The 26,987-nt window shown below is 35.4% G+C and overlaps 1 protein-coding gene across 4 annotated transcripts in view; it reads right to left on the reverse strand.

The window, feature by feature from the left end:
- The window catches only part of ATP8A1 (ATPase phospholipid transporting 8A1), a 218,494-nt gene that overhangs the window by 136,465 nt on the left and 55,042 nt on the right, over window positions 1-26,987 (reverse strand). For 2 of the 4 annotated variants that reach the window (XM_032496806.1, XM_032496814.1), the window contains exons 7-14: window positions 17,664-17,737; window positions 15,002-15,071; window positions 13,298-13,425; window positions 10,123-10,234; window positions 8,619-8,784; window positions 7,233-7,360; window positions 4,644-4,721; window positions 3,611-3,699 (exon numbers count right to left, since the gene is read on the reverse strand). In XM_032496806.1, coding sequence (XP_032352697.1) covers window positions 3,611-3,699; window positions 4,644-4,721; window positions 7,233-7,360; window positions 8,619-8,784; window positions 10,123-10,234; window positions 13,298-13,425; window positions 15,002-15,071; window positions 17,664-17,737 — 845 coding nt within the window. Of the gene's footprint in view, window positions 1-3,610; window positions 3,700-4,643; window positions 4,722-7,232; window positions 7,361-8,618; window positions 8,785-10,122; window positions 10,235-13,297; window positions 13,426-15,001; window positions 15,072-17,663; window positions 17,738-20,949; window positions 21,024-26,987 lie in introns of all 4 variants that reach the window. The other 2 variants (XM_032496817.1, XM_032496809.1) reach the window with 1 other exon arrangement.

Here is a 26,987-nt window from a genome sequence, read left to right on the forward strand (position 1 = left end):
CAGCAAACATATTGCTAAACAAAATATTGTCAAGTGAAACTACCCATATACTGTTTTCATGTATAAATAAAAATTGGTTTTAAGAGCATTCAGTTTTTACTTAAAAGGAAAATGTCAAGGAAATGTTTTAAATACTGATTAAATCACTTCTCCATATAAAAAGTATTTTTTAATTTGCTTAACAGAATTTTTTTTAACTTTAGAGACTGTACCCAGGTAATCAGCTGATTTTAATACTAAGATCTAAATTATCAACAAAGACAGTACTTAGATTATAGCCCAGAATATTCACTGTATTGAGAATTCTGGCCACTGAACATAAAGGCCTCCTTACCTATTCCTGGTATTCAAGCAGCCTGTGAGAAAACTGAATTATTCCCCACAGGAAGAAATTTGCTGAAATGATACTTTAGTAAATGTTTAACAGTAGAATTTCTATTTTTTTTAAATTGAAATACAGTCAGTTACAACGTGTCAATTTCTGGTGTACAGCACAATGTCCCAGTCATGCATACACATACATATATTCATTTTCATATTCTTTAGAATTTCTAGTTTGTAGTAAGTTAAATTTACAGATGTGACATCATAATTTATTTACATGTGACTGAAAAAAAAGATCTAATGAAACAACCTAATCAGTTTAAGCATGGTGGCATTTTTGACAAAGTTGATCTCTACAAAATAATCATCACTGCTAAGTATGTGCAAATCTTTTTATTTCATTGCCCATCATGAATCTAATTTGGGGCCAATGTTATATGAAATGAGAGATAACTCACTAAGACTAAATTCTGGAGCATTGTTTTAAGTGTTAACTATTTTCTTCCTACAAACCTGTGGAATACACAGAACTAGGCAGACTGTACTACCAAGAGACTTCAAGTCTTGTCCTTGGAACTGAAAAAGACAACAGATTAATCTTTGTCTTTGACTCTATCTTTGACTCTATCTAGGTTAAAAGGAGGCTTTATTTTGTTAAAAATGTTTAAGAAGCATCAGCTCTGAAACCATAACTCCAAAGGCATTTGTTAGTATGTGAAAGTTTGTGTTATTCCCGTTGTTTTGTCATATTCTGAGGAGGTAACCACTGTCCTTTCTTCTGCTGGAGGGGGAAGTAAACGTATGTAATAGTTCCCCACATTAAACAAGTGCTAAACACTGCTCCTGGGCGAATGAGACAGGAAAACACGCTATGTCCCACTCTCTGGGTTCCTAAAGCTCAGGAGTGTCCAGAGGAAATTCCCTCAGAAAGGTGGTTTTCAGGAATTACTTAATTCCACCAAACTCTGCAGGTAAAAGTAACAGCCATGAGTCTCTCCTATTGTAAACACCTGAGTAGTCTGAAGTTTCATAGTTTGTCCAGAGCCTTCGTATAGCAACCGCTCTCTACAATGCTGGCATTCCAACTGCCCATCAGGAATAAAAACTGATAGAAACTCTATCAGGATTAAGGATCCTAAACACACATACACAGCTTACTGGAAGTGGTTCAACAACTAGCTTCACTCAACAAGGCTCTTGGTATTCTTGAAAACATGACACATTATCCAAAGAGGAATTTCCATTTCAGTTAAAAATTGCAAATAAAAAAATAAATTTCTAAACATGTTAGAAGTTTATATTTGGAAAAGAATCTCGGAGATTGTCTGGTCTCATCAGCCTCATTTTAAAGAGCTTGGAATATCGCAAAGGGAATTTTCTAAGGTCATATGGTGAATTAATGACAAAGCCAGGACTAGAACTCATGTTTTAAAGAGATATCATTTTTCTCAAGAGGAAATTTGTTTCACTGGAAACTTAATCTAAATGATGACAATACTTAACTCCTAAAATTACTTTAATATTTACCAATCTTAAACCTACTCTATCATAATATATAATACATAATTGTTAATGACAATATCACCAAAAGACACAGGAAGAACACTGCGTTTTAGAACTATTGCCTGTGTTTAAGGACTTATTTCAAGAAGAAAAAACCTTACAAAATGTAAAAGAAAAGAGTGCCTAGATATCATTCTAGCTTTCTGTTCTGGCAAGTTCACAGTCAATAATTGCTAATTTGAAGAGCTTTCTTATTCAACTGGAAATTGGACAAAGTAAAAAAGGGATGTCAATTACCAAACAGATCCCTCCAAAAATAACACTTATGAATGAATGCAGATTTTGTGTAAAAAAAGACATCACCATGAATCTGTCAGCAAGTATAATATAACAAAATCTAGAATCACAACAGACCTTTCTGTCTCTCGTCTGGGATAACTGTGGATTGAATATATAAGCGCAAAGTGTCAAAGAGTGTGGCCGTACCCCTCCTACCCCAGCAACCGACAAAACAAAGAGGCCTGCAGCAGCTGGGGGGTGGGGGTAAGAAGAGAGGGAGGCCTCTTTCATCTAAGGGAATCAGGAGATCTTCAGATAAAAGAGGGAAGATGCAAAATGGCATGCAGCCCTGGACACAGTAGGCATGCTTCTTAAATTCACAGCCTGCCCTTACAGTGTCAAAAAGCCATTACGTCAACTGTCTTTCTAGCTTCATTTACACACATAGTTTGAAGTCATTTTTAGTCACACTCTCTGCTAACCCAAAGAAAGAGGTGTCAGCCTCCATCTATTTCTCTTTGTAGACCCCGTGTGTACAGGGGTAAAACCACATGCTTCGAGAATTTTTTTAACCAACTGGTTATTTATTTATAATTTTAACTATACGCATTTTCATAACAATTCAATACCCCATTTTTATACTGGCTTACTGCTTAGAGACAGAGTATGAGTGTGGAAGGGGTGGGTGCAAGCCAGAAAAACCAAAAGCAAGTGCCCTTGCTTACATGGCTAAGATGTCAGTATTTACCACTCGTACATCAAGACAGTTGGAAACTGTGATAATAGGCCAAGGTCAAGCAACCAGGAGGATGTTTCCTCTTTTGATCGTGCCTTTTTAGGAAACGTAGAAATTCATTTTCTCAAGTTACCCTAATAAAGTATTTCAGAAAGAAGGTTTCTGAACAGGTTAGGCAAGCATACCTGGAAGTAAGAAAAAATGGGTGCTCAGCAAGCACCTTCTAAAGGAGATTAAGAGACTAATAAACGTATTTGGTGATATTCATTATACCCCAGATTTAAGAGTTTTGTGTCCCTCCCTTCTTCCCGTCATCAGAAATCTAGCTTGCCCTGTGACTGCAAAAAGGAGAGATGATAAAAAGAAAAAGCAAACCCAAGGAATAACTTTCAGAGAAACAACCATATTTTAACCTGAAAACTGCCCAGGGACGCACTGCATGTTCCTCCCTCAGACAGGACTGTACCCTAACTTTATGGCAATGGAGAGGGGAGAGTATTTGTACTTTATTACCAGAGCCAGATGGAGTCCTTCAGCAACTCTAAACACCTAAAAATTATGGGGCAGGGCCCCTATCTTATTGTAAATTCCAAATGAAAAACAATACCAAGCTATAAAACACAAAATATGTAAGTATGCTAAAATTATAATAACTGCCTTTTAGATTAAAAAAAAAACCTCTGATAATCAGAACTCCCAAAATTGTTTCAAACTGTTAGCAAGAGTTAAATGTATGTATCATACTCTGATTCAGGGGAGAACACTCACCCATAAGCAACTCCAGCGATGGTGCACTTCTTAAACTGCATTACATTGCATGTCAAAGTCCCAGTTTTGTCAGAAAATATGTATTTTACCTAAAAAAAAGGTTTAAAATTTCTCATTAAAATTACAGAGGTCTTTTAAAGCCAGTCTTTTATAGAAGGGGGGAAAAAACCCTTACATTATTTGCTTTAGCAATTTCGTTACATTGTAGGGGCACAATGAATGCTATTAACTGACTACTTTCTGCACATCATTAAGAAATATTTTCAACTATTTCTCTCAGTATTTCAGCAATGAATTATATACTAACATTAAAGGCTATCAAGACAATAGAAAAGCTATCAGTCATAGGTAGAAATCTGCTGTAACATGGTGTGGATATCCACTAGAGAGTGCCACTGCAGCTACCTAACACATGTAGGGCACTACAGTGTCTATAAGCACCCTCAGCATTACTAACAATTACAAGACTGGCGATAGCTTGTGATTAAAATTAACTTCACACAATATCTGAATTGGTAAGCAAAAGGATAATGCTGGCTTAAATGCTATTCGAAGAGTAAGAGTTATTAGCAAATGGCAACGGTACAAAAAAAGAAGAATCTTTTCTCAGCTAGTCTGTATAAATGAATTACAAATATACATCTATGTGTGAATAGAGTATAAATTATAAATCTGAAATTCCTGTTTGATTTACACAACTTCATTGATCAGCTTTTAACTTTTACTTCCTTCTTAGTCAAAAGCTATAAACAATTTTAATACTGCGAGTTTATAACTCCAAAACAGCCAATACTTAACATACCAATCAGATTATATACCAAAGGACATCCTTATTCTGAGAGCAAAATATGCATTAAATAATGTTCATTTACTAAAAATGAAAGTTGATAGTTAGGTCCTAACATGTATTTATATCAATCATTTAAAAAATGGAAAATTAGGAGCTGTCAATTCATCTGAAGTTGCCACATACAGCAGAAATCACACCAAATAGGACTGCCAATTCAGCATATCAATAAGAAATTTAGTTTACCTGGCCAAGTTCCTCGTTTAGATTAGATGTTCGAGCCATAGCAGCAGTGTCTGTGGGTTCATAGTGCATGTCAAGATCCTTAAAAAAAAAAAAAAAAAAAAGACAAGAAATCATTGAATACAATTGGTAGTAAGAGACTGAGTACAATTTTATTTAACTGGTGAGCTAGGTAACACTCTCATCGCTTGCCGTCCCCACACTATGTCAGCTGATTTCCTAAAAAAGTACTCAAAACAGAATATCATATTTCACAATAAGGGGAGAACTATAAGGTAGTTAGAGCATGTGTCTGGAATCAGGCAATCCTGGTTTACTATCATGCCACCATTTCCTAAATATGTGACCTATTATAAGGATTAAATAAGATAATGTATGTGCAGTGCTTCCTACAGTGTCTGACACAAGGCTTAATGTGAGCTAAAATAATAGCAACAAGACATTGCTCAAATAATTAAGACTTTAAGTCCCTTGAAAAATTACCTAAGTGATTCCATCTTGTTATACTTTCTTGGCCAAGTTTCTTTCTTTCTTTTTTATTTTTTTCTTTAAATTGAAGTACAGTCAGTGACAATGTGTCAGTCTCTGGTGTACAGCATAATGTCCCAGTCATACATATACATACATACATTCATTTTCATATTCTTTTCCATTAAAGGTTATTACAAGATATTGGATACAGTTCCCTGTGCTATATAGATGAAATTTGTTTTTTAAATCTGTTTTTATATATAGTAGTTAATATTTGCAAATCTGCAACTCCCAAGTTTATCCCTTCCCACCCCATATTCCCCAGTAACCACTGGCCAAGTTTCTTACATTGTATATACATGAAAGCAAAGAACATTTTACTGACAAGCCAGGGTTTACTGATTTTCACATGTCAAATGAAAAGCCCAAATCTGATCTCTCCTACATCTGTATTTCAGATGGAGCAACATCAGTTCTGGAATAGGCTTTTGAGTTGTAAGCGCCATGTATTAAAGAGGGACAGTAAACAAGTGGGCAATATTTAGGGAGTAGCGATGGGACAGGGGACTAAGTTGGAATCATGTCACATAAAGAATGAAATGAGATGAGGGGGTGGGGATATGACAGAATAGGCATGAGAGCCAAGTGCAAATGCTTTGCAGGGCTGTCATTTGGAAACAAGATTAGACATTTTCATAAAAGATCTATTTGGGAAGAACCAGAATCAAAGGGAGGCAGTTACTAATCTCATTCCCACACAAGGAAGAAGCTACCTCGTAAGGGATGCTCTGTCAGGAATGTTAGAAAAATCTTTGTACGTTAGAAAGACAATTGAAAAGCATAAGCCTACTGGTTTCATCCAACACTAAAATTATATAATTATTTTAAGCAAATATTACTTTTGAAAATCCAAATAAAAAAATTAAGTGACAGACTAGTTATTCGATTTTCCTAATGAGTTGCCTTATTATCTCTGCGAGTTGAAAACCTTCAATGAGTTTTAATTGTACTTATAACAAACAAACTTTATTACACATTTTTTTTCAGCAACAAATCTCCTGCATGAAATGAGCTATGCCTGCAGCTAATTTCGGATTTCCAAGTTATACTGATCTTTTACCAATGAATTAAGAGATTGATGGTTGAGGTGGACCATTTACCATGGGAAGACAATGAGTGGTTGTGAAAGTAGCTTATTTTAAAAAATCCTAACATTGTTCATATTGAAAGACTTTTAAATAATTAAAAAATCAAAAGATAATGCCAAAAATGCCTCAAAATACAAGGCAAAATTAAAGTTTCTGGCAGATTAGGTCTAAAGATTCGTTTACATAAATTCATTAATTTTAACTTTGGTAAAAATAACTGGCATTTAAATGAAGAAGAGTAACATTCTATAAATAAAACATTCAGGAAACAGATGTCTAGCACACTCTCACAGGATTAAAAAAATTTTAAGAAAAAAATTAAGAAGAAAAATTCAAGCACAGCTGAAATTGTTTCCAGTGTGGAAAAGCAAGCTACACAGATGTATAAAACATGACAGACAGCCTGGTTGTTACAAATATCAAGTACAGTGTTATTTCCATAGTGCTCAATTGTTTATGAAGCTGTCTGCTATGCAGTGAGAGTCCTTTGATCTATGTAACAACAGTGAGATACAGGTAAAGCATGTTTTATTATTCCCTTGTGATTATCCACAAAAATAAGCCTAAAAGAAGTCAAGTGGCTTGGCAAAGTTCACACAACTAGTAAATTATAAAATGAGGACTAAAATCCAGGTATTTTAACTCCTAACTCCATGGCTCTTCTTTTCCCCAAGACCAGTATGTAACTAAAAATAGGTTTCCTCAACTCCAGACCTCTTTTCCCCAGCATGTCTGGTCTGTAAATCTGTGTGAGTCTGAGATGAGAGACTTTGTTATGATTTTCACACGTCAAATAAATTTGCTATTATTATATTAGGCTCAAAAATATTTTGAAATACTGTCTTGGAGTCAATAAAAGGTAAGATATAATTAAGATTTTTTTTTTTTTCCTGAAAGTTCAAAAGACTCTTTCAGGAAAAAAGACAAAAATGTATGTTTAATGTAATGAAAAACAATAGTAATTCATATTTACCCAATTTATGAAGTAGGCTTGAGTAAATTTCACCACTTCTAATGTAACCAACAAACTGATAGGAATGAGATTGTTGAACAGGATGATGAAGGTCAAGAAATTCAGTCCAAAATTATTAGCACCACCATCTGTTGGGGGAGGTAGGAATAAAATCGTTTACAGTTTCATATTTTATTTGCATTGGCCAGAACTTTAGTATAACAAGAATTTTCCATACTACATAGTATGTTTAGAAAGTTTGGGAGGAACACTGTGCTGATAACATATTCCTATTTTCAAGTACATTCTCCAAGATGGAATAGCATTATTTGTGTTACACATGTTGTTAATTCTATTAACTGCATAATGGTACTAAAAAGTGAAAGTACTAACAAATATTTCAAACCTATTCCAAACATGAAGTTTAGAGATTTTAGAGATAGGACTGATGGTCTACAGATGTAAAATCTCAACTGGGTAGAATCACTTTTATATAAATTTTTGAAAAACATTTCCAATTTAAACTATGTCTTGAAAGCAAACAAAACAATGGCAGCAAAACCAACACAAACAGCAAAAACAACAACAGGGCTGAACCCTAGGTAAATTTAGCCCGAGGTAAATTATATTCTTCCTCTTCAATAATGTAACTAAAACCGCTCTCCCAGATAAACTGTAAAGCATATGAAGAAACAAAAGGATGGCAGTCTTAACAATGCTGAATTGAAATGCTGAATGTTGAACAGCAAAACAATGACTGTTAAAAAAAACCAACCTGGAATAACTGCAAAGATAAAGCAGTAAAATTAAAATACAACTGAAAAAATCAATTTTGCTATAAAACCTTACTAGAATTTTCTTCTGCACTCTTGGAAATTAAGTATTTATTGGTTTAGTGCTCATCAAAAGGAAGTATAAACTTATTTCCCAGAAATACTCAGTAATAAGATAAACGCTCCAAAAGGAAATTATTTAATAGCACTTTCCCTAAGACAAGACTGTTAACAGAATACACAGCATTCATGAGTTCAAATGAAAGTACATCCAATTTAAACATTTTAGAAACATGTAAAATAGTTTTAGGTGCTTCAAATATAAGTATTCAACCTGCTTTCTTTACCAGATAGCTATACAACTGTGTTAAAATATTTTAAAAGAATAAATTAACGAAATTAAAATGACATTAATAACATTTTATACTACTTTGGAGCGCTCATTATATTTTTAGGGATTCTAACATTTTACTTTCTTTTACAGGAAATTACATCAAAAAATAAAGTTTAAATGCCCAGTTATCTTGGCAACAAGGTTTTCTTTTCAGAAACAGGAAATTCCAAGATCAGTTGTGAAACAAACACGTGTTTTAATGGAAGAAGAAATAAGTATAATAAGCACTTTAATGCTCACAGTTTAGATTGAGATACCAGTCCTTTCCAGAATGCCTTCGATTCCAAATGGCTGAACCCACAGAACAGACAAGAGACATGGCAATCAAGATACAAAATAAAATCAAAATTTGTACATTTGTAATCCGTTCTACATTTGAGAGTTTAAGTGGTGGACTTGTTGAGTTCTGTAAAAGGAAACAAAAGATGAGTGATAAGAAGAGTGTTCAAATGATTAAGTAATGTATATCCAGTATTTTGGTGATGATGACAAAGTAAGTCACAACTCAAAATCTAGACATGAGTCAACACACGAAAATTATATGGAAAACAATCACAGACGTAAAAGCTGTCAAAGGTTAACCACTTCTTTTTCTAAAGGCCACTATACCACCCAATCCTTTTTCTAGGATGTAAAACAATAAGAAAGAAGGAAATACTATTCCTTTTATAGACATAGCTTTTGCGTTGTGGCAGGTAAGATGAACAATGCATTCATTACTTGACTACGTAAGCAAACAGGGTAGATTAAAGAAAGCATCCAGTATCTCAGCTCCAGAAGAGAGGCAGAGAAGGTGGCCTGGGCACCCACAGCCAGAGACCTGGAAATTCCAAACTATGAAGGCAACCTTTCCGGGATCTCTTGTTTCCAGATTTCTGGTGACATTTTGTATTTGTTTTACTAAACACAGCAGCAGTATAAGTAGTGCTGGCTATAAAGAATAGGAGTCTCCTCACCTGTATTTAATGATAAAAATGACCATGCCAGATCTGTGCTAACCAAGGCATCCACAGGACAGGAAATTCATTGTCAAAATTAATATAAAATGATAATTCAGAGAATTCATAGAACAGTTAGGGATGGCATCATTAACAGCATTCCCTCTTGCCTGTTGAAAACATCTCTGTGCCCTTACAAGGTACAAAGTTATCAGCCCTTAAAGGAGATTTTCATTTAGTATTTCAAAACTGAGTTTCCCATATCCATCTAGTCCCCTGAATACTAATATTATAATGTAGAGAAGGAAAATCCATAAACTTGTGTTAACATTACAAGTGCTAGGATTAAAGGTGATTAAAAATGGCTTAACATAAAAATACTGCGAAAAAATAGTCAACATTCGACTCACAAGGTTTTCTTTCATTTTTATGAAAAAAAAAAAAGGTCTAAAATTTGATCATTGTATTAAAATAAAATTATGGGACAAATACTTTAATGCAGAGCATTCATCGTTACACAACTTGTATGAATTACTGCAATAGTCAGTGAATGCTGCCTGGTACATAAAATGATTGGGTCACTCATGCATTGGTGATCTCTGGTGGAACTTTCTAGAGTTTTTGCATGAAGTGAGCCATTTCACAGCCCCACTCACCAAAGAATGAGATTCTGGATGTAGAGTGTGGGCTCAAGAATCTGTGACAGATGGTCTGCTATGTTTGGGACTACAGCGCTGACAGCTACAAATAGCACATTTTCAAAAGACTTAGGTCCAAAAGGTGTTTATAGGTAAAAAAAATCCCACCTGCATCAGCTTGGTGTCATGTCCAGTGTAGACAACTATTCCATGAACCCACTGTGTATTCCTCAACTGAGCGCCTCGAAGAAGCAGCTGATCTGCTCCCAGGGGAACAGTGCTATGACAGATTATGTTGACATTAGAAACGACATTTTCTAAAATGCTTACGAATTTTACAGCCACTATAGAGTTCCAAGAAAGGTTCTGTTATGAAAATAACCCTTCTCTCATTTACTTTATTTTTAGGAAAGAAGTAATTTTCCCACCTATAAGAATAATTTTCTTACACAAGGACAGCTGGAGGGAAGCATGCCAGCTGTTCCTCCCTAGCACCAAACCAGCCATTTCCTACAACTTCAGTATCCAAGATGGTAGGTAACGTTAGGGAATTCAGGGGCCAATTCTCAAACCTGTTGAAGACTTTACTGATTCAGTAAAGCCCACTTAGGTTTCTGAAATGTCTGGAAGTGGTGAGATTAGGGGATCTGTTCCCCTTCCTCCACCTTCCTTTAAATTAAAATTAGCTTTGTGCGTAAGAAACGTTCAAAAAAACACATGAGGTAAGGTAAATACACAGATCTCATCATAACACTTGGATTGCCCTCTCTGCCTCCAGAGATTAAGTCTCTGTACTAAGATCTCTAGGACATGCATTTTATTGCATTTGAAAATCAGTTTTCCAAGAACTGCAAGTACATCTCCAGTAAATGGTAAGCATATAAAAGTCTTATACACTCCTCTGAAATGACAGCAAATGGAGGCGCTCCAACTCATATAATTTGAACCACATTTTTCAAGGGTCAAGCTGGGTCTTTTGTGGGTTTTTTGGAAGGCTGCCCCCTATGGTAGGTTGTGGGTTGATACAACCTCTCATAGAGCCATCAGACGGGTACAAGCTATCACCAAATACAGCGGGGTTCTCAAAATGTAATGTACTACACAAAATTTAATGGCTCAGAGATTCCTAGTACTACTTCTTCATTTCACTGATTTAAAAAAAATAAAAAAAGTCAAGTATAAAGAAAAATTCATTAAAAAACTTGCAGAGAAAAGGAAGAAATTTCCCACAAAGAAGTCTCCAGAAACAGTATCTTTGTCAGAGGAGGCACACCAAGACCGAAGCTGTCACTGCTGGTGTCCAGTAGGTGTCCACGGCCAGTAGTAGCTTGGGATTGTGGCCTTCTTTTAGGAACAATACAAATGTCACCAGCTCAGGTGAAATCAATCCAGATGGGTGGACAATGATGGCACCTGAAGCCTTCCATGAAGTGAGTAAATCCTTAGGAATTAGTATATTCCAATTTAAGAAGAGAACACAGCAACTATAACTCTCATTGCTTATGCACAACAACATGCCTTTCTGACCCATCCAGAAGGGAACCTCTCTAGTACATGTCTCAAGATTTGGGGTGCACTTCAGAGATGGGAGGGGTCCTCAGGCCTAAAGCAGGTTTTCAAGAAGTTCTTGGGATGCTGCTGGATTATGCTCTGGGGCACATATGTGCCAACCATTTCTTATATGTCCAATGCGGTATAATGTGGCAACGGTCACCTCAGCATTAGTGGTGTGGATTGATTGGAATTAGAGACAAACTTCAAAAGCAAAAAATACGACTTTTTAATTACAAGGACTCAATGAGAATTAGTTATTAGCTTTCATCAGAGTTGGAATTTCAAAGCTTCTGGCATCAGACAATGACCCTCATTCTTAAAGGAAAGTAGACTCATTCCAAACTAAGGGGCTCCAAGAGCGCTGGATAATTACTGTAAACGTCAAGCGTGCTACAGGCACAAAGGTACTGAAAATCTGTTTCCACCTTTCATATAAATTGAAGCATATTATATAAATTCTATCTGTACCCTAAATCTTGGCACCACACAAAGCTTCTCCTTCACTGTGTGGATTTGCTTGGCGTTGGTTTGATGGGGGAACTGATAAGAAATGGAAGCTGGCCAGTTAGATATGTCAGACAACAGAAACATTACTTATATAAACGGCCAAATCTATCAATAGTCGATAACCATATGTTCATGGAAAGATCACTCTGTGAAAAATTTAGAGCAATATATAATTTCTTCAAAAATTACAGGAAGACTTTTGGTGGATCTGAATGAGGATGATAGTGCAGGGTATTCAAGTGTCCTTTAGAATTTAAATACCGTAATAAAGGAATTACAAATAATGAAAGCACTGGTAATCTCTCAGGCTGGTAGTTTGAACTAGTAAATTTAACTGCGTTTAGTTGGCCACTACAAACGCCTAGTAGAGAAGGAGAAGGGAGGCAGGGCAGACCCCACGTTTCCTGCCAAGTTCTGCCCCATTTCTTTGCTCCCCTTTGTAACAAAACTCCTTGAAAAAGTTCTCTATTTTTCAACTCTTCTTCTGTTATCCCAGACTCACTCTCATTAGGCTCCACCTGTCCCAACAGAGATCAAGGATCTCCACTTGCTAAATCCAAATCAGACTCATTGTAATTGACTTCATTGTACTTGACCATAAGCAACATCTGGCCCACTTAGTCACTCGCTCTGCCTTGGTATGATTTCCTCACTTCCTCTTTTTGTGTGTGTGTATATGTGTGTGTGTGTGTGTGTGTGTGTGTGTGTGTGTGTATATACATATATATAAAATTGAAATATAGTCAGTTTACAATGTTGTGTCAATTTCTGGTGTATAGCATAATACTTCATGACATACATATATTTGTTTTCCTATCTTTTTCAGAAGTTACTACAAGATATTGATTATAGTTCCCTGTGCTATACAGTGTGAATTGTTGTTCACCTATTGTATATATATTAGTTAATATCTGCAAATCTTGAACTCCCAGTGTATCCCCTCCCACCCAGGAAAGGACTCAGGCCATGGGAACTGACAGTTAAACCTATAAGATAAGTATTTTGGCCAAAGAATAAGCCACTAAACAATGTGCCTGAAGCCTGGACTATACATGAAAATATCCAACTCACAGGCTGGCAGGAACCCTGGGGAAGTCTTCAGCTATACCATGTGCACAGGGTTAAAAGCATTCTCACAAAAGAACTCTGGGTAGAATACAGAAATGCTTAAGAAAGAGGTTTTGAGCCATCGAGCTAAGAGTACAAGAAAATGTCTACCCAGGTCAGCAACATAGTGCCGCACAGTGACGTCTGTGGTTTTATGAAGACCAGTTTTACATACCTGTGTCCGTCAAGCCTTATGTTTCCAACAAAATCATAGAGATGTCTGTTTGGACTTTCACACTCAATTCTGCCAGAAATTCTCATCAAACTGTCAATGTCTTTTATATCAGATGTTGCTGGTAAGCCCTGTTTAGAAATTTATAAATAAGCAAGAGTAGATTAAGTTGCGTGTGGGAGGCAGTGGGGAATTCTAAATTCATCCACACCTTAAGATCTAAGAGATCCTATTATTTGATAAGCAATTATCCTCCACTGTACAACACTCTGTCAAATCATAAGGAGGAGATACCTTCCTCTCCACTTGAACATAGGCTTTTAGCATAAGAATAGGGCATCTTTTGTGAAAGTCCTAAAATATCTTAAAGAGACTATAAACTAGCCTGTAAAGGCATTTTGAAATAGGTCTGCAAAGAACTGTTTGCTTCCAAAAATAAAACTAATATTTAGCATTATACAGTCTAAATCTGTCTGCTGAATCTCCAAAAGGGAATGCACAATAAATAGAACCTATTCCCAAAGACAGGAGTTAGGTTTTTGTTCTTTTATTCCTCGGAGAAGGAAAACTCCAAGACAGCTCCAGCTAGAAGTGGCTGGAGTGGAACAGCCCCAACTCCCTGGGGCAGTCTGAGTTCAGGGCCTGTGATGATGACCTACTTCGACCACAATCCACCCTTCCCATGTGTCATTTCCACTACTTGTCTAGAACCCAAAAGAATACATTTTTTAAAGTCCCTTTTAAAACTTAAAAAATAAAAACCTTATAGTTGCTTTCTGTTATGGATGGTATGAGAAGTAAATGTAGAAATCTAACCTATTCCCCAAGATCATGAGACTTTTAAAATAGCAATGGAAACTACATCTTTTCAACATGGCAAAGCCAGATAATTGTGGCCAGGTGAACACAGGAAACAAGCTAACACACGTGAAAGCATGTAGGGCTACCAATATCATCAGGGTGTTGGCTAGTACATAAAATATTAAAAATACTATAAATGGACCATATTTAATCAGGCAAGTAAAACTGGGTTTTCCACAATATTTAACTAGACCAGTTTGTAAAACCACTCCACAGTGGCTCAATGAGAAAATATTTGCAGTTGGGTGGAATTGCCTCAACCCAAGACAATAACACTAAGAAATAAAGCTGTAAGATTCCTCAAAATGTATCACTTTTGCTTGAGGATTATTTTGAGCAAAAGGCAATGGAGATCCTGCAGGTTCAAGAGAAACTACTGCCCCTCTGTTAACTACCTAGAAGAATTTAAATTAGGGATTTTCTGCAGAAGAGAGTTACGACTAGGGATACATTTAAGTGCTGTCTGGACCCATCCTTATGGCAGGGCAAATATCAAATTCCCAAACATCTGCTCTCCTTCTTACCATCTTGTGAACGACCCTCCTGTCCTTGGAAGTCCTGGGTCCCTATCCAATTCCTTGGCTCAGGATGGCATCCACACCTCCTTGTACCTTTCTGTCTGTGAACCTCGCAGGTGTGTGTGTAGGGTCTCTGACCCTCTCATGTATGTGGAGTTCTCATATGTATGAAATTAAATTTGATTTTTTCCTATTAATCTGTCTCATGTCAATATAATTCTTAGACCAACCAGAAGAACCTAAGACGGATAGAGAGAAGTTTTCTTCCCCCCGCAAAGCTTTGTCATAGAGAACAGCCATAATTATATAAACCTAGATTAGATCTTACCTGCCTAATTTTCAGGTTTGTTTCCCCATCTAAGTTGGATGTTTCAATGTAGCACATGGCCTGGGGCTCACTGTTGTTTAAAATTGAAAAGCACAAAGACTTAGTGGAGGAAGGAAAGCATAATAACTTATTTAAATGTTCAGACTCACTGAAGCCTTTCATTCTAAACGAAGTCGCCTAGTTTCTTGATGACTTTCATTCTAACCACAAAATGCTGTGAGGCAGAGCCCATGCATGACAACTCACAGATCAGCTGTTCAGCCAGAAGGACCCCAAAGCAATTTCCTGACAACAGTCAGTACTGAGCTTCAAGGTAATGTAAATAATTAGATTTGTCACATTATACTTAAATTGTTCATCCACACAGACACGACACAGACTGTATCTGAAATGTAAAGCAGTTTTGTGTCTAGATATATCTTTAGCTCAAAAATATCAAAGGAGATTTCATGCTCATAGCCCACATGTAAATTGATTAAGGAGAGTGGTTGATTAGAAAATTCCAGATTGTTGCTTCTGCAAACTTGCATTTACATCTTTAGATTGTATCATATTGCATCTTTAAAAAAGATGAAAAGGACCATATGAACAATTATATTTAAATTTTAAGGCTACTTTAAAAAGCTGTATGAACAGATTTTTTACAATGAAAGTGGATGTACACTTTCTTCCCCCTATTTTTTCTGTTGTATTAAAGTTGCTTCAGAGATTCATGTGGCAGTAAAAGCTAAAACTAAAATTAGCCAACTTGGCTATTACTCCTTGACCTGAACCTTGAAGATCCACTCTATGGGTGCCCTGCCAGAGTGTTTTGGTCAAGTTTCATGCACAGTGGCTGGTGTCAGGGGCCGGTGTTCTCCAGTGTTATCACAGGTACACACACCTGACTGTATATAACCTGCTCCTTCACATGCTGACTTGACTTGCTCAGCAATTACAGACAGCCCAACTGTATAACCTAGTCCTCAGCTATAAGGAAAAGCATTCTGAAGTTAAATAAAACTTATTGGCATTTGCTTATATAAAAAGCCCAATTAATTAATATCATATAAGTAACTATAAGTGTAATTTCTGATAAGCAGGTGTACTCAAAGTTAGAAAGAAAGAAATTTCTAAGTCACAAACACCTGGAATTTTCTAATCAGCTTCCAATTTGTACATGTGTAAAGCAGACTATTCTGAGTTTCAGATCTGAGCACATAGCTTAGTTGTGAGCTAAAGATTTGTGGAAACTACTGAAACACACGATTGTTAATCAAATATTTTACAGATTCATTTTAAAGTAACTTTGCAAGTTCTTCAATTTCTCTATGGGCTTTTTTTTTCTTTCTTTCTATAAAGGCTGACACTTTTTCCCAACTGGTGAAGTTTTTCATTATTTGTATTTTTACTCTAGCAATTAATTAAAGTTTCATTTTTTATTACTGTCACAATAGTAATTTGGTCCTGGCAACTGTTCCCAATTTGTAATTTACTTATGTATATAATTGAAATAAAAAAAGTTTATAAAATTACAAAACACATCTTCTGATAATACAGAAGTATGATGACAAACAAATGCTAAATGAACAAGGTCAATTCCATATTTTGGCAGTAAAATGCATTAAATTTCTAGTGATCAATATAACCAAAGCCATTCTCATACCAAAATGAAAAGAATATTCTAATTTTATTTCTATCTTTTTTTTTTCATTAAACAATTTTTCTAGGATTTTAAATGGCTAGAAAGTTAGAAAGTTAAATGGCTGGCTCCTATCTGAAGTGGGGCAAATAAAATATACATCCAAATTCAGAACATTCTTAATCCCTTAAGACAACTGTTACTGAAGCAGTTCTTAACAATGCTATGAAAAAGCAGCAAGAAGTCTCAGTTAAAGGATCATGCTAGATACGTATTTCAGCAAATTATGATGACATCCAAAACACAAACTACAGAGGGGCAAAGCAGGCTTTTTGATTAGTAGGTAGAAAAACGAAACAAGATGCATACCACAATACAGACACTAGTAGACAGCTGAAATTTATCACTGTGACGTGCACTTTGTCACTAGTTACAAGTGGGATAAAAATTGATCCCAAAGCATGCGGTATCAAATGTACAACATCCAGCTTTGTGCAGGGGGTCCTCTGTAAACCCTATACAAGCCCACATTTTAGTCATAGCTGCTGAAGGGATTCTCTAGAACTCAGAAAATTTCAAATGTAAGACAAATGTTTAAAATTGTAAAATCTGCTCAATAATTGTCTTTCATGTAAATTTTAACATTGTTGAAAACAGTATTTTGGAGAGGTAATAAATTAAGCCTTAGTGATTAGGCATGTTTCAAAATATGAATATATATTAAAAACAAATATGAATTTATATTAATGATTATTTCATAGTAAATTAAAATCTACCTTTACTGGCATGTCTCATGGACTCCGACTCCTATTAATAGCAATAGGAGCTGAATTTGCCCACTTGATGGACGAACATCGTCCAACAATGTATTCACATAAAAGGGCTTTAAAACATCTGTGAAACGTCCATCACCAAGAAGTATAAAAAGTTTGTGTTTTAAAGGAAGAGATCCAGAACTCAACCATCTTTGGGTGCAAACTGCTCTCTGGTGTAGGGTGAGGATCCACATACACACATCCTGTACAACTCAGTGGTTCTAACCTTGAGGACAGGCTGATGAGATCTGCTGGGAGATGCTCCCCATTGGTCACTTTCACTATTTCCCCTACTGCCACCTACAGGTCCCAGTTTAAAATAATTAAAATGGAAAAAAAATGAATAACAGGAAAAAAACAAACAAATGGACAAAAGAGACAGAAAGTTTGAAATTATTATAGAAAATAACACATGTTAATAAAAATGTCTAATGCCAATTTTTTCAAAACTTATTTTGATCAGGTCTAAAGGCACAAGAAAATGGAATAATTAAGAATCACTTATTTGCTTTTAAGCCCAATTTTCAATTTTTAAGGCAGAAACTTTTCATTTCTGAAATTTTACTTACACGCATATCTTAGCAAATTAAATAAAAACATATTTTTATAGAGAGAGCTACTTCATCTTATAGATTTTTCTTTCTCCAAATCCTCACTCTCCTGTTTGAAACTGTCACCTACTACATGTCCACTCCTACCCAAGAGGAAAAGAAATAATGGTGGAAACTACTTTTCAGGCTTTTGAGGCTTTTGAAAAACAAAGTATACTACACTATTTCTTCCCCTACACAACATACTACAAAAAAACTTTGTTAAAATTTCCTGATTCCAAAACATTTTCAGAGTTAATTGCATAAATGTCAACTTTAACGTAAAGCTGCAATGACATGGGTTGTGGGAAGTTAGAAGTCATTATGACCTCTTTTTGAATTATTTTAATAATAAAGTGTTGATAATGCATTGTTTTTTGGGGAGTAAGCCTTTGAATTCAGGAGAAATTTTTCAGGGGAAGTATGAAATAGATATGTCAAGAACCTGTCTGAAATTGAATGAATAGCTTGAGTTATTTTACTGTATTTAAACTTTCTAAACCCATATATGTGCTTTTTGTTATTTTTCTAAAATTTCAGTTTTTCATTTCAATATGAAAATCGATTAAACATAATAACTGTGAACTATGTTCATGCTTTAATTTCAAACTACCTGAAAGAAGATGTACTATTAGCAATTAATAATTTAAGAATATTTAGAAATTAAAATATTATAAACTGTTGTTTATGCTTTTTTGCTAAGTGGTGCAACCCTGTCGGTGAAAATCACCATGTCCTTATTTTGACAGCGGACAGTGTAGTATAATGAAGATACTAAATCAGGAGCTAGGTATTCTAGCCTTGGCCTAGTCACTGGCTAAAGCTAAATGACTAAAAATAAGACTTAAAGTCAAAATTCCTCTTTCTATTCAATGACGGCAAAAGCTTCTACCTACTTCTTAAGACGTAGATTCAAAAGAGCCAAGTAATGCAAAAGCCCTTTGAGGAAAAAAAACAAAAACCAAACCAAACCAAAACAAAAAACCCACCAAAAACAAAAAAAACAAAAAAACCCCAAAAAACCCTGAAAGGTGGTATTTTGCCACTTTGATAGAAATACTTAGCAGCACAAGCTTTACACTTTACTTTGATTCTTCTCAGCAACAAAAATCAGTGAATCAGATAATCTTTAAAAAAATAATCATCTTTGAAAGAAGTAAATTATGGTGGATGCCATATTAAGATATAGAAACTATTCTGATCTACCAATATTGACAGCCAGCAGTAAATGTTTTTCATGCTGAGAAAATAAATCCTGTAGAAATACTCTCAAGTTTAAGAGCTCACTGGGAGTCCAGATTGGATATAGGCAGATGAAGAATATTTTGAAAACTTTCAACTGAGAATTAAATATAAATTAGGGCCATCTAGTCAATTATCTTCATATTTTTGAGCAAACAAAAAATGAAAATTGTAATGAATGGTTCAGCATATGGCGGCGTCTATGATGAGTTTAATCAGGAAAACATTAATACTTTCTTAAATTGCCGGAATGCTTGACTATGTTATTTGACATTCCGATGGTCAAACATTCATTACATTTATCAAACTTTTACTTAAAACCACCAAATACACATCATTCGGTTGGTTAATTGTTCTTAAAACTTAAATGAAAGATTAAGGATTTAAACAGAAAGGAGAATCGGGGAACATTAGAGTTCGATCATTTAATCCATCTTCCTCACTTTAAAAGATGTGAAGTCAAGGCCTGAGAGATTAAGTACTTCCTTTAAAATCACCAAGACGGGATAAGAATCCTGGCTTTTGCCTCCTAAGAAGAGCTCTCTCTAGTACATGACACGAGATAGTAAGTTCACTGTCAAACTCCTTCTCACACGGACCATTGCCTTCACCCTTCAGTTTTAGAGACTCACCCTGATAAAGCTAGAAGCAAAGGAAACAGCAGAAAGATTGGTTTAAAAATCTATTAATTTTAATCTTTCTGAAAAAAAAAAAAAAACCTATAGGTAAGTGGCACAAAAGCTCCCAAATATAAAATACAGAAATATACCTATAGTTACTTGAACTACCTGTAGGCTTACTTCTATAAATATCTGAATAATTTATTTGCTTACCTAAGTTTCACTAACGTGTCACAATTCAATCACTTTAAATAATGACCTGATTAAACAGATTTTGAAAAAAGGACACTGTCCATATTTAAATGTGGATTTTACATATAAAACTGTCCAAGGAAATGATGATAAACAATCTCTAAAATATTAAAAATATTTTTCTTAATTTTTATTAGGACTAGTTTTACAGTTTTTAAATCTAAAGCCACTTGAAAACCATATTCTTTAAAGGGTAACAGTCCCATATGTTCTGAATACTAATTCCTGACTATCTTAAATATGAGTAAAACAAAAATTACCTGAATTCAGTAATGGGAAAAACGTAAAAGAAAGAGCAAAGTGCTTTAATTTTTTGTTGGAAGGTGTAACATTCCAAAAGATATGATGACAAAAAAAAATCATTTAACCATTTTCTTGTACCGATGTACCATAAAGATCAAGAAACTCTGAGAGACATACAAATGCATCATAAAGAAATTTGTCATGAACAAGGATTGCAAGATAAAATCAACAGAACCCAAGCCATGTATTATATAAAATAAATGATAGGAAATCTTACAGGAGTTAGTAGTCTACACCAGTAGATATGGACATATCCAGAGGGAGGGTAGACTCTTAACTGTAATTATAATTTCTGAATTATAATTGTAGAACCTATCACTTATTCTATATGACAAACATGAAAGAGTCCTTTAAGTCCAATCAATTTTTTTATCGCTTAATTCAAAATCATTAGAGAGGCTTAAAATTCTTCGTTTATTCCTTATTTCCTTGGAGGAGCCACAAGGTCAGTGCAGGGTAGAGAAACCATCCTCTACACTGTTTGAGCATCAGCAGGTATCTCTACCTTGATGAGAGAAGTACAGTGTCAGCAGGTATATACTCTTTGCCTTTTATTATAACTATATCTCCAACATTTACCTGAAAGAAAACTGGGAATCGGTTAATCATCTGCATTGAAAATAGTTACAAATATACAACCCATTGTATTTAATCACAGAATACAGTAAAAATGTTATTGGCGAACAGGAACCACTTATCTTTGCAAAATGGTATAAAATTATCTAGGAGTGAGGCCAAGGATGGGGCAATCCTTTAAAAAGATGAAGCTTTGTATGTTTTTTGTACCAGCTATATATTTTAGCTTAATAAAGATAAATCTATCCATTCTGTCCACTTAATTGACATCTCACTGTCCCATGATTCTCTCCTGATGACATAAAAATAAAAAGGAGGAACTTACCCAATGAAATCTTTACCCTGTGTAAGGAAACCTCAACACAGCTAGAGAAACTAGCTTGTATGTACTCACTACTCCTCAGATGACCTTACAGAATAGGTGTTGGTTATAAACCACAATTTACAGAGGATGAAAGTAAGTCTTAGATTCTAAGTTATTCGCCCAAGATCACAGAGGAAGAGCTTAGACTCAAACCCACATCTGTCTGCAAAGCCCGATTTTGTATAAGCAAATATAGTGAAATGATTACTGTATTTTAAATTAAAAAAAACAAAACACAACAGCTTGGTGTCTTTCTCATTTTACTACCTGTTAGCATTTTTGTGAGCATGGCCTGAAGACAAATTAAAGACATACTATGTTCAGAAACTTAGAAGGAACTTAAGGAATAGGTCTGCCACAGAGCTGTTGGCAAACAATACAACTCCAACCAAGTAACAATTTGGCTTGCTGACCAAGCCGAGAGGAGCAAGCTACACTGATAGCCATACTCCCATCATATTATGAAAAAATATATTGCCCCACTCTTAGGAGCCAAATGAACCCCAAAACAAGTTTTAATAATTAATCAAGAGAAGAAAAGCCCTTTTTTTTTTTTGGTTAAAAGCTTTTTGTTCTTCCCCCTTCCTACTCTTCCTTGACCCCTAAAATAACACCTTATTGGGGGGAGCGGGAAGGAGAGAATGATGTCCTCAGCGGGAGTCACAGTAAGAAGTCACTGCAGAGACAGCCCACTGTGGTCTACTTGCGATACCAGGGGAGAAATAGGGTGGGGAAGGTTGGAGGGGACCTTCTCATCTACGGTATATCTGTTGGTTATCCAGGTAGGAAAACTCTGCATGCCTTGATTCAAAAGAGATTTATTTCAGATGAAATCTGGATTATCTGAAATTAATAAATTGTCAGGGACCTTGGAATCAAAAACTCCCTTTCTCCAAAAAGGGCAACTGGGGAAATAAAAAACAGCAAGACTGGGCATAAACTGGCCCTTAAAGTAATGTGTTGTAAGAGTACCCTGTTTTAATCTTGTTTTTAGTGGGTGCTACCAAAGTTCTCTGCAGCCCCGGCACTTAGAGAGAACACCACCCAGGTTACCATCTGACTGCTCTTTAATCACTTCCATTGCCTTAATGTTTGCTCTCCCATCAGACTACATGCTTCATACAATCGGGATCCTATCTGTCTACACGACAGTGTTAAGGGGTTTTCGTAAGTCTGTTAGACTCTAATTGCACTGTCTTCCAACATCTTTATTCACAGTAAGACCAAAAAGAAAAAAATACAGGCTTATGGTTATTAGCTGAAGATTAAAAGAAAATATTAGCATCTTATATGGTCTGATGTGGTTACCTCAGTGGCCTGGGAAAACCAAGGGCTCACTGAATGCTAAATAGCCCTCCCAGCTCTGTGAGGAAAGCAGGGAGCTTACTTCCCCCTCCTGATGCCTATGCTTTAGTTCACTTTCTCAAACATATCCAAGCATCTCTTTCTTTTGGATTCTGAGCTCCTAATATGTCATTTACTCTCCTTTCCAGTCTGGTGTGTGCATAAGGACAGACAGAAGAGAAAGCCAAGATGGCAAAAATTTTTTGACCACATGTTCTAATTGGAGGAACATCATGACAAAGCAGTTTTCGTCCTCAAAATACAGAAGTTATAAAAATATTTAGTGGGGAGGGTATAGCTCAGTGGTAGAGTGCGTGCTCAGCATGCAAGAGGTCCTGGGTTCAGTTCCCAGTACCTCCATTAAAATAAATAAATAAACCTAATCACCCCCAAACAAAACAAAAATATTTAGGGCTTCAGGCCAATACCCTGAGCCTTCTCAAGTAATTGACATTAGTAACTACAATCAAGGATTATGAAAAAGGGTAAGCTTATCAAACTGCAATAGACTGACTGAAAATCTGATTTGTCCAATTGCAGGCCACAGCATATTTATATTTTTAGTAAGGAATTTTTGGAGATATGAATTCTTAATCCAAAGAAAGGTTTTTCATGGTGGAAACTGCATGCAGTAAAGCAGCTTTACAGAGTGACTTTTACACATATGTACAGCCCACTGCTCCATGTTTCTCTGCAAAGCCAGAAAAATGTGTTGATTCTAAGATGCTTTACCTAAATTCTCCACCTGCAGCTATCTCAAAAACCTGTGAACAGTCAGCTGCATCTCACCTTGAAGAACTGACCTTTGTGGTAAGAGTAATGAACAGAGCTGTTTACTTTCAAGAGTGGGGACGCAACACCTTGTATTGGGCTTTGTCACTGTAATATTTTTTTAGAAAACCAGATACTGGCAACGTAACCTTGTGCAACAGAGCAAAGGCTTCAGAGCAGTAACTAGGATGAACGGTTAGTGTTTTGAGAGCTGAAGTCTGCCTGTCTGTGACTGACTGGAGGTACACTGTGCAGATTGGTAGGTCCTTTGAGAAACATTACAAAGGAACTACAGTAGCCACACATTCAGAAAGGCCAAGGAAGAAAGAACCCTGAACTAAAGCCATCTGCACCAAGGTTTATCATATTACTTTGGCATGTGGGTCAGACTCTTGGTTTCAGTTTATTGATTTTATTTTGAATTGCACAAAATATTATATAAGCTAAAGGAAGAGACCTGCCTTGCAATTGGGCTGACACAAGTCAGCCTGCACTCAGTGCTAATAAACCACTTCCACATGCCAGCATCTTAGCATGCACGGTCCTGTTCTTTTCACCTCTGATTATTTTACGACACAGGAACCCTCGTATGTCTCGCTTGCTGTTGTTGAGCTCACTGCTTGGCATGGACACTCAAAAAGTATTTTGAGTTGAATGATGATAGAAAATTTTTCTGTATGTTGCCACAGTATTTGAAATTCCAGCTTTTACTTGTCATAAAATTGACTAGAGTGTAGAATGTCACTAATTTATTTATAAAATGCTTTCTCTACTGTTGGATATTCATGTATTCTAATGTTTTACTATTATAAATAATGCTACAAAGGTAACTTTTATACATGTACATGTATTTCCCTACTTCATGATTATTTTCTTGGGATAAATTCCCAGAATCCTTTTTTTTTTTTTTTTTGTGATTCTCAGTATGAAGACTTAAGCTGCTAATCCACAACAGTATGTGAATAAAATATTTCATAAAATTTTTGAAATATGAGTCTTTTCCCTGACTAGATAGCAAATGAGACCTCAGTATTATTTAAATTTACAACTTTTACTATTAGGTTGAATATTTCACTGAGTCTGGTTGTTTATTATACTTCTTGCTGATGGCAATTTTCCGTTTTCTATTCAGATAACAATGATTTTAATCTTTTGTTATATTTGGTGCAAAGTATTTCTATGTTCTCTCTGCCTATTTGTGTTATGTGTGTAAAATTTTATATAATCAAATTCCGTAGATCCTTGAGATCTTGCTCTTCTCCAGATATTTATGAAAGTCTTTATTCTATTTGTATGCTTTTCAAAAACAATGTTTTAACATTTTCTTCTAGCCAGTTGGAATTTATTTCAGCACAGGTTCAAATATGACTTAGATAATAAGCTAATATGTCACTTAGATATAAACTGTATTATATCTTGAAACTGCTCATCTGTGGTCCCAACATGACTAAATAACCCTTTTTTCAGTGATTTTTGCCTTGTTTAGCAAATATTAAACGGGATTTATTTCAGGGTATCCTATTCTATTCTACTCTCCTTTACACTATTCATCAATGTCAATTCTTCCAAACTATTTTAATAACTTCTACTTCCCATTTCACTTACATTTAATCCTTGCACATAGTTCTTATTTTTCCAAAATATTCTTCTACTTTCTTAAATGTTTATTTTTAAAATTACAATGAATAGTCAACTCTTGAGGGAAAAAAAAGATAGGTTATATCATTATTTTTTGAACAACTGGTGATGTTTTCCTAGGAATATGATATACTTGTACATTTATATGAAACTTTAACACCTTAAGTTTTGAAGTTTTCTTTACAAAAGTCATAGACACATTCCAAGTTTACTTGTACGCATCCCATGTGCCACCAGGAATGAGATCTCTTTTTCACTGTATTTTTCTAAATTTCTATTGCTGGAAAAAGAGTGATGTCAATTTCTGAATATTTATCTTGAATTTGTCACTGAACCAACTTTTATTAATTCTAATTAAGTGTCTAATTCTAGGTTATTAAGTGTTATCAGCTCACTTTGGCTGGGATGACTTTTGGCAACACTTTAAACTCTACCCCTTTGTATCTCAAAGTGGGGTGCCCAGGTAAGGCGTGGCACGGATCTCCGAGATAACTGAGAACGCTGCCATCACAGGTAATCATGGGCTGGTAATATAATGTTTTTTGTCAGTGAAAAATGGAAAAAGTAAGAGTTAAAATAATCCAGTTTTAGAATAATGACTGCCTATTAGGAAAATAAGGCATTTTAACAGGTTAATTTTAGGGTGAAGTAGTAGATGGTTATCTCCTGGCTTTACAACAAGCACTCCAGGTAAGGAGAGATGGATACACCAACTGACTAGGATATGCATTTATGTTAATTACCCAGACAAACCTAGTAAATGAAATACAGTTATAATTCAATCTGTCATACTTGATTATCACTGGTCTCCCTCTAAACTATTTAAATCCATAAGCACCATACAAGAGCATATAAGAAAGTTCTTCTGAAACAGTAAATTGAGCTTTTTTGTTTTTTTTAATCTTGCTCCGCTGAAAAACAGGTGACTATCAAAGAAATACAAAGACACCAAGTTTTTTCCTCTTTCTTATTTTTATGTCAAAGACCAAAGAGAGAGAGAGCTGTGAGTTTTCAAATATCCAAAAAAGGAGATGTCAATCTCTATTCTGGTCACTGATGTAGAATCAACAAAAATGCAATTAATTTAGAGGGACTCCTGGTCCCTGGGGGGATATGAGGTGACTAGGAACACCACAAGGCAGCATCAAGGACATGGTCTTTAACTTGCTTGGAAATACTGGAGTGCAAATAAACTGAGAGTAGACGACACCTCTGTTGTCCTAGTGATCTCAGAAAACAGAGCCCCTGAGTAGAAAGGCCTTGCCTCCAAAAGGCTCTTACCAAGTTATGAAGGTTACATACTTGGTGACCAGAATGGTCTTCCAGAACTAAGGGCGATCTAACAATTATTGCTTACCTTTTGAAACTGAGGCCTGAAAAGCATATGAACACTTGGATAACTTCTGTTAAATCACGACTCAACTCACTAGCTGCCATGTTAAGAGGTCCTATCAGCAAATTAACCTCTTGATGCTGTGGAACTGATTTCCAGCTCATTATAAGACAATGTTAGTAAGACTTTTTTAAAAAATGAATTAACGATGTGCAAATGTGATTAGTTGCAGTATATAAATTTGAAGTAAAATATACAAATGTGAAATATCAGAATCTAATTTTTACTTTACTTGGACAGTAGATGATTAAAGCAAAAAATTACAACAAAAACAGCCCATGGTTAAATGAAATCTATGAAAACAGTACTCAAAATACACTATGAAAGAAACAAAAAGTTCCAAATATTATTTTAACAGTCTTTCTAATACATTGCAGAATTATTAAATGGAAGTCACTAACTGAAGATTCTATGTATGTCTACAACATTAATTACTAAATAGCTTTTATATTAGTGG

Source organism: Camelus ferus, chromosome 2 (genome assembly GCF_009834535.1).
Source record: "Camelus ferus isolate YT-003-E chromosome 2, BCGSAC_Cfer_1.0, whole genome shotgun sequence".
Lineage (NCBI taxonomy): Eukaryota > Metazoa > Chordata > Mammalia > Artiodactyla > Camelidae > Camelus > Camelus ferus.